The following is an 8,934-nucleotide window of genomic DNA, read 5'->3' on the forward strand; positions in this document are numbered from 1 at the left end:
AGATGGAGGCTGTAGGATACCATTTTCTGAAAAAAATTCCATGATTTGCAACTTGGGGCGTTTTAAACTTTGGAGCTGGTAAAAAATAGATATCACATGTCCCTCTCTCTTGCGTTGAGGATCATTTTGCCGGAAACCCAATAGTTAAACTCAACTGCAAATGTTTAACTTATCGATTTAGTTCTCAGTGAGTGACGGCAGCTGGCCATGCAGATCAGAGTGCTGGCAGAGGCATGGGCACCTCATCCATCAAGGGGAACGGATTATAGCTTCCTTCTAATCTTGGGCTATATACTCCGCGTGTCAGTGGCTGCACAAAGTCTGTCCAAAAGTTGCATTTATCGGCACATATAATGTTTAAAAACAGGAACAGTCATCTTCAATTTGTCTCGCCAGAAAAATGCCAAATTAGATCTAAATGACATGAAGAGGAACCAGAAGCTAGAAAATGCAACAACTTTGCATTACAAACAAGCCTTTTAATTTAAAACTTTGCCATTATTCTATAGCTTTAATGGATGCAGCCTACTGAATGTCATGTGTAGATAAAACAGACAATTCTGACTTTCAGACGTGTAAAAACAACATGAAGTGAAAGGCTGAACCACCACTCTGTGTGATATTTGATGCGCAGCTAAACTGCAGAGTGTCTACCTTGGTAACACAAACGTCAGGCTCGGTTTACTGGCCACAAGTGCTGGTAATAAATATTCATGATGCTGGCGCCTGCGCTCTCCCGATATCTGAGTGTTTGTCATTTCCAGACTTGAGCGTAAATACATTTAAAGTGGATGTTTTCCCTGCGCTCCTATTTGATCTGGAGTCGCCTGAGCTCTATAGGCAGTGCGATAGGAGACGCGCTGCAGCCTGTCGTCGACTCTTTTTACGAGTAGGCTATTTTATATAGATGCCGTGTGTAGGTTCAGTGTAACGTAATATGACAGAGGCATGGAGTGGAAATTAAACAGCAGAGTCAAGTTTCATGCTTTGAATTCTGTCATATTGGCGCGTTAAAGGAGCAGCGTCTGGCTGGTTAGGACTAAAAGGTTGCATTTTCTCTCTTCGGTAAAAAAAATAAATACACGCAGGGAAATAAAAAGGAGGATACACTATGAACTCAAGTCCATAATTATGCAAATAACCACCAATCCAAACACAACTCAAATGCATCCCAGGGAAGTATTTTTTAACCATTATCAGTCTGGACCCTAAAACAGAATTTTTACATTGTCTTTTCTCAAGTTCAAATGATAAATAAATTGATTTTAGCTTACTTTTCTACATTCGTCAATCTGGTATCAGCTTTACATTTAAATATGGCGCATGTGCAGAATATCTCGCCAGCCTAGTAACCACATGAGATAGTTTGAACACATCCACTCTAAACTATTTATATTTCCAGTTACATGTGAGCATTTTTCTATAAAGCTGCAATGTGACTTTCTCAAACGAATTCACTCGGCGTGGAGTGCGTCTTTTTCTATAGCAGTGTATCAGTGAAGCCTCAGCACTGGAACCTAGATAGATAGTGTTAAATAGAGTCGAAAAAGTCATTTTATTACCATCCTTCATTTATCTCCAAAATGTAATAGTCCGTGAAAAGAAAATATGAATACATTTCAATATATTTCAGCAAATCATCTAAGATGGTGAATGTTTTTCTTATTTTGGCTGCGGATATAAACGGGAAAGCACGCGCGCGCACACACGGACACACACACACTTATTGTGCTGCTGTGTGTATGGATTCTTTTTTTTACGATTAAACTGGCTATTTGTTTCTTTTCGGGTGTGTGCAGCAGTTTTGACAAAGCTGCAGACTGACAGCTCGTGGCTCCGTGCACGCTGGCAGTGTTAACCATGATCACTGGCGGCTGCTGATGTGATCTCTGCCTAATGGGGCGGTCAAGCAAGCTGCAGCCAGGAACAATGAGGGGGCCACATTGACTCCTCAGCTCTCCCCAAATCTATGAAATCCAACAAACGCGGCAAAGAAAATAAATTTGATTCGAAAATTAGATTCCCGAACAATTAAATGACGCAAACTATCCCGGTTTACACTGAGGAACAACCGCCGTGATTAATCGATTTAATTTGCACATTACTGGAGGGCAAAGTGTTGGATGTTAATTTTGGATAAACAGAAGATGCAGAAGGGGGAGTGAATTTACTTATTATTGACTGTCAGGGAAGTTGTGACAGTGCGTTTAAAACACAACCTTAAGCTTTAAATTAAATGTTGCCTCGGACACACACACACACACCCACACACACACGCAGAAACACACACAAAAACACACTTGCAAAAGCATGCGCGCGCGCACACACACACACACACACACACACACACACACACACACATTAAAGAGTTAAAATTATTTGTGCAACCAAACATGCAGTCATTATTTCATCGAAATGTATACTAAATGCATTATTATGCTGAAAAGAAGTATGCAGCTAATTATTATATTTTTGATGCAGCCTATATAAAAACAATCCATTAGTTTCACACAGCACCCATGTTGAGATCAACCTCAAACACCAATGAAACCAATAACCTCCAACGCATAGCATTATTGTATTTTTTAATCCTTTAATATAGTACGAAATGTATCCAAACATTTTTTTGTAAACTAAATTTTACATACGAGCGCATTTCTCCATAAATACCGATCATTTCTAACATGTTACCGGTCCTTTACATGCTGATAAATATGGAAAATTGAGCTACTTACATGTAATAATACTTCCTTTCAGACAAAGCAATTGACAGAGATTTTATATTTATCACGTACATAAACAGATTGACACGGAATTTCAGGCTTTCACTACACGATTTATCGACATGACATTAAATAACAACAATGATACTGTGCTACTCAAACTGGACCTTGGACGAAAATGTTGCACTGAATAGGCTACAAAAGCACATTAATACTAAGAGTCGGTTAGGTCGACGTGTAGACTGTAGTAATACGGAATAATTCACATTTGGTTCACAACTATAACATTCTTTTCAATGAAGTCTATTCATCGCAATATTCTTAAAACCATCTCGTTTTTCCATATATCTAGGGACCACATTTTCACAAATTCCCTTAAACTGTGATAGAACTATTTACAAAATAAAATATTACATTTTTTCCCAACTTGGTGAAATCCTTATGTACAAAAATGCAGGCCTCTACCCGGAGATAGCATGCTTTTTGAGATCTCTTCTGAGCAGTCTCTCAGTAAAAATAAAAGACTCAAAGAAATACTGAAGGAAAAAAGTTTAACTCGGTGGCTGTCCTTGCCTCCTTTTTGTCCATGCATTCTCTTTCATTGACATTAAGACAGCCTTTAATTGATCGTTTGGGCCTCCCGTGTTTTCTCAGTCCGTGTTTCACTGGCTGACTTTATAAAGTCTTTGATTCCAAGCAGGTTTTTTTTTCTTTTTCTTTTTTTATTCTGCAGTGTCTTTTCTCTTTCTTTTTTTCCCCAAAAATATTTACACGTACCATTCATTGAAATTTGACGACAGCGTGCTGTGGCTGGTTGTGTGGTGTACTGCTGAGGCTGCTGGTGATATGGAGCTGCTGCTCTGGTTCTCTGTGGACGGGGATACTATAGTGGGAGGTGTGGACGACTCGTACCCTGAACTGGCCGCTGGAGATGGCTGCGGTGCTGGATTGGTGGATTCGTGGACCTTCAACAATAAGACAAATGTTTAAAAAAAAAGCATCCTGCAAAGGCTGTTTTGTCCCGAGTTTGTTTTTGTGTAAATACAAGACATGAGCAATGCATCAAAAGAAATTTAAACTGTTTTGAACATCTGCAAAATCCATACCCACAACATTATTATTCTCATTAAGATCTTAATCTGATTTGTCGGTTGAAAGGAAAGAAAGAAAGAAAGTGTCAAGGCAAATTATGTTTCTCTGTTTCTGTAAAAACAAAAAGCTCTGCCCTCTTCTCACAATATTACACAACATAAAGATTGTTATTCTCATTTCCAGTCAAGCTGCAAAAACATCTTTAAGCTGTTATAACATTTTGTGATTTTGTCAACACACAACAAAAAAAAAACACTGAGAAAATGAAAGCCATCGGGGGTTTTTACCTTCATGTGTTTTCGGAGGGAGCTGGGATGTGTGTATGACTTGTCGCACATTTTGCAGAGATAGGGCTTGTCCGACGTGTGGACGTGCATGTGTTTCTTGCGGTCACTGCTGTTTGCAAATCGCCTGTCGCAGCCTTCAAACTCACACTTAAAAGGCTTCTCACCTACATAAAGAAAACATAAACACAATGTTCAACAACGGATTTCAAAATTCCATATTTTACATTCATTTATTTTAAAGATGTTTAACGTGTGGAAACAGACTAAGGCAATAATGTTAAAATAATAAAAAGGCAGCCTTTTAAATTTGACAGACAGACAACTCGACTTACTTATGCACTATGAATTAATTTGACTTAAGCCACTTAGGCTCATGGATTAATTCATTTAATTACATTTAAATATGTATCACACGTACGACTATTAACATATAATAACAAGACTTTAAAAATAACATGAAATATTTTCTGTTGACAACTGCACTGAATCACATGCCAGTAATGGACTCCAGCTGCCTAAAAAATAATAACCCGGATCGCATGCATATTTGGGATTGGATATTGTCAACATGGATTTGGCAGTAAAAAAGCGGGTAATCTGAGCGGATCTTACCGGTGTGAGTCCTTTTGTGAATTTTTAGATTTTCCGAGCGAGCAAATACTTTGCCACAGCCGGGGAACGGACACGGAAAGGGCTTTTCGCCGGTGTGTACTCTGATATGATTTACAAGTTTGTATTTGGCTTTGAATGGCTTTCCTTCTCTGGCGCATTCCTCCCAGAAGCAGATGTGGTTGGTCTGTTCTGGTCCCCCCACATGCTCCACAGTCAGATGGGTCACAAGCTCGTGCATCGTGCTAAAAGTTTTGTTGCACGACTTTTTGGGATTTGTCAGCTGCTCCGGCTCGATCCACTTGCAGATGAGCTCTTGTTTGATCGGCTGCCTCATGTATCGAAAGAAGGCCCCTGCTCCGTGGTGTGCGGCCATATTCATGTTCATGGGGCCATAGCCGTGCAGCTGGGTCGAAGCATAGTGGTCGGACCGTGGGCTTGTAACGTGGCCGTACTGGTCGGCCCGTCCGTACATGTCCCCCGAGAAGCCCAGCCGCATCTGGCTGTTGACCACGTTAGAAGAAGCATGGCTTGCCGCTTGCTCGTGGAGCCCTGGGAAGAGCAGGTGCCCCGCTGCATCTGAGTGTCCATGTGGCCCTGCGAAACTTCCGGAGGCGAACAAACTGTGCTGCGGCCCGGTGGCGTCCCCGAAACCCCTATTTCTGAAGAGAAAGTCCCTGGTGGAGTTGAAAGCCGCCGTGGAGTAAGAGCCAACGTGGGTCGGGTGGTGATGGTGTCCCAGGGCGGCTGCTGCGTAGCCGGGCGCCTGGGAGGAAAACGCCGTTTGTCCGGAGCCAATATCGTGGGAGCTGTGGTTTATTTTGAAGGCGCCCATCCCATCGGCGAACGGATTGATCCCCAACGCCACTTCTCTCTCTGTGACTTCGCCTGTTGAGTGATGCCGCGAGGAGCCGAAAGTAGTGACTCCTATGGTGGGATACTGCGGTCCTGCGTCCAAGAGCATCTTCAGTCTAGACTCGCCGAGACGACTGAGAGCAGAAATCAAAAAAGCACGCACAGATATTCTTCCTCCCCCTCTCAATGTCTCTTGGACCTCACTCGACTGAGCAAACTCTCAAATCCACCGATTTTCTGTTTACTTTTTAAGACGCGAGGAATTCCCCTATACCGATGCACATGCGATGCACACGCAAAATCATGTATACATGCAATATTGTCTTTTGCGGTTTATCTTCCTGTGGCGCAACTTTCACCTCCTCAGTCAGGCGGTGAGCTCTAGACTGATAGTCGCAATCATTCCTGCAGATAAATGAATTGAAAAGACAACACAGTCCAGCCCTGATGAATGGGAGAGGAGGGGGGTAGTCATGTGACCCCGGAGCTAAGCGCTCATTGGCGGAGCGCCTTTCCCCCAAATAACAGCCACTCACCAAATAACAATCCACGATGCAGGGCCCACACTTCTATTGGCCTCTTTGCATCATCAATCCAAGATATTGGGAGATTGCTGACTGTGGATTTGGTAAAAAAATAAAATAAAAGGCTGAATAACAGCAAAACAAAAGTTGAGAAACACAAGACAACAAACTGGCCTTGTAAAAAGTCAAAGCACGTTTTGCAGCCACTTACTGCATTAACAGTTTGTAAAGCAAATGTGTCACATTGTCTTTGTCAACCTGGGGATATTAGATTACCAAGCAAAGCCCTTTGGTGGGTTAATTGGTAACGTTTTTGTAGAATCCATCCATCTATCCATCTATCTATCTGCCAATTTGACGATTGGCATGAGCTTGATACATAAACAAAGGCAATGCCTGAAGAACTAATTATTTATGACAATAATTTAATTTATTGCAACTATGGACTGCCAGGATGTAAACAACCTAGCATTCAAAGGTGGACGCTCACGTACATGGTGATACGAGTTTTACGTCTTTCCTTAGGAACCCCCATGGGAAACCTTGAGGTTTGATATGAAGTCTCCGACTGTCATCACTCTCTTTAAAGGTCTGGCATTATCAACTTATCCCATACTCTGCAAGGGAATCCACCGGACGTTTTGTTGTCTGACTCTTGTGCGCACTCTGTGTGCTTTTGTAGTTCTGTCTCCCTTAAATACAACGTTTCTGCGTCCACTGGAGCTCACACCAGTGGAACATCTGTGCTTTAGATTTTCACATCATCCAGCAGCCCAGGTTCATAAAGGCTACCTTGAATAGGGCAGTATTTAACTTGGATCCACTAGTATGCCTAATGTATCCATCACAGTTTTGCTGTGCTTGTGCAACTTACTCATATTTTGCAGGCCAGTGATGCATAGCCTGTGCGTAAAACGTTGTGGGTTGTCGAAGTTATCAAGTGGGATTTGCGGCGCTCTCTGCAGGAACCTCCGGCTGCTAGAGTTCAAAGCCACATGAACAGAAGTGCCATGCGAACCATTAAAATATCTTCTTGGCTACTAGGCTAGTTTCGGCAAGGCTTTTTCCAAGTCAGTCTTGGGAGACCAAGGAAAGAGGGGAAGCTTTGTTGCTCTCAACTTAACAAGTAGCCTATACCTTCAGCTTGATCCGGCGTTTTAGGTAGTCTACTCTACCCACTACTCTTCTATGCAAAATTTGGAGGGATCTCTTTCAACAGGTGGAAAAGGGTAAGAACGGCAGATCATTGAAAAATGTGTGTCAAGACTGGAGGTCATACACTCAGACTTGGAACAAGTGAGGCTAAATTAGAAATTGTTTGCCAAGAAATGTGTTGTTGGAATTATACATAACTTTGCAAGTGCATTTAAAAGTGTATATGGCACTCGTGTGCCTCAAAATGATTCTAACATATTTAACTTATATGCTAAAAGTAGCGCCCTAATCAAAACTCCATTAACCGTTTAGCGTCAGCATCCTAATGTGCTGGAGTCAAACTGTAGAATTTAAAATGGCTACCTGGGGCTATTAAGGATTTACATTGAAAGCAACTAAGCCAGCAAAACAGCGTTTTATGGGACCTCTGTACAATATTCAACTTTTTTGATTGTGATCTTATACAACTTCACCGCTTAATTGTCTCCAAGAGTGAGTGCACACAACTTGGACCAGAAATAGCACTTCAAAGTTTTGCATTACGCTGGTGCTGTGATGACTCTGAAGGCTACAGCTGTGAGCCTCATGAACCCCACGCGTAAAGGCCATTTAATAAACATATTTTGGATCCGTCATGTCTCAAAATACTGACTCAATTTCTAACACTGGATATGACGCTGGCAGCTTGACAGGTCAATTCAGAGAAACAACCAAGAGGAATATAGTTTTTAAAGTATTGTTCTTATATGTAAAATATTAGCCACGTGAGTGAGTGTCCTATTATTCAGAATACTCAGTTAATAACTTTTTTTTTTTATTTCTTTTTTTTTTAATCTAAAACAACACATTCGGTAATCCAAAAACACAAGTTGGTGTTATGTCCAGTTCATTTTCTCATCACCGAAAATGAAAAGTGTGATGAGGCTAAGATACTGAGGAGCGACAGTGACAAATAAAATAAGGCTGTAGTCTTAAATCCTTCACAAATTACTTATGATCACAGCAGAAGTTAAATACCACATTAACACGTTTTATATTTGACATTGAAGTGTTTAGCACTGTATGTGACCTTTAAGATTCACGCAGTAATTTATTTTTTTCTGCAACTATAAAGATTAAGCGTTCAGTCTACCCTCCTCCCCCCAAAAAAAAAAAAAAAAAAAAAAAAATCTTAAGCATTCCGCAACACAATTTGGGTTGCAATACACAACAGATAACTAAGTTAAAACGATTACAGTTTGTGATTGTAGGAGCATTACTATACAGCATAAACATATTATACATTCACTGGTTGTGATATTCAAGTTACTATTCGGTTGTCTATGTTTCTCACAGAGACAAAAAATGTTCACCGTGCTGCAGACTTTAATCCGTTTACAGTAACATCCAAACATTACTTTACATTTACACATTCATTATTAATAATACTAATAATATCTCTGTTTGTCGGCTGATGGTTTAAAAAGACAAAGTCCATGGAAAAAATAGTCAACTTAGAATTTATACAGCAAGTTGTTATGATCCATAACTAATATCTTTCTTTTAAACATTCAAACAAAAAGCAGAAAATAATCACTAAATATTATAGACTTGGTAGGATAATATTATAGTAACCGATACTTACAGACACACGTTTTATTTTGAACTTAAGTCTGCAATGGCACCACCTCCTGTGACCCTCATCTGCTG

General features: G+C 40.7%; 1 protein-coding gene across 1 annotated transcript; it reads right to left on the reverse strand.

Moving 5' to 3' along the window:
* Nucleotides 1–2,617: 2,617 nt before the first annotated feature.
* zic1 (zic family member 1 (odd-paired homolog, Drosophila)) lies at nt 2,618–5,956 on the reverse strand. Its single transcript, XM_028569135.1, has 3 exons — nt 4,715–5,956; nt 4,103–4,266; nt 2,618–3,688 (listed from the first exon to the last, which is right to left on the reverse strand). The coding sequence occupies exons 1-3, from the start codon at nt 5,673–5,675 to the stop codon at nt 3,491–3,493; spliced, it is 1,323 nt and encodes a 440-aa protein (XP_028424936.1). The 5' UTR covers nt 5,676–5,956; the 3' UTR covers nt 2,618–3,490.
* Nucleotides 5,957–8,934: the final 2,978 nt, after the last annotated feature.

This window comes from Perca flavescens, chromosome 22 (assembly GCF_004354835.1).
Source record: "Perca flavescens isolate YP-PL-M2 chromosome 22, PFLA_1.0, whole genome shotgun sequence".
Taxonomy (NCBI): domain Eukaryota; kingdom Metazoa; phylum Chordata; class Actinopteri; order Perciformes; family Percidae; genus Perca; species Perca flavescens.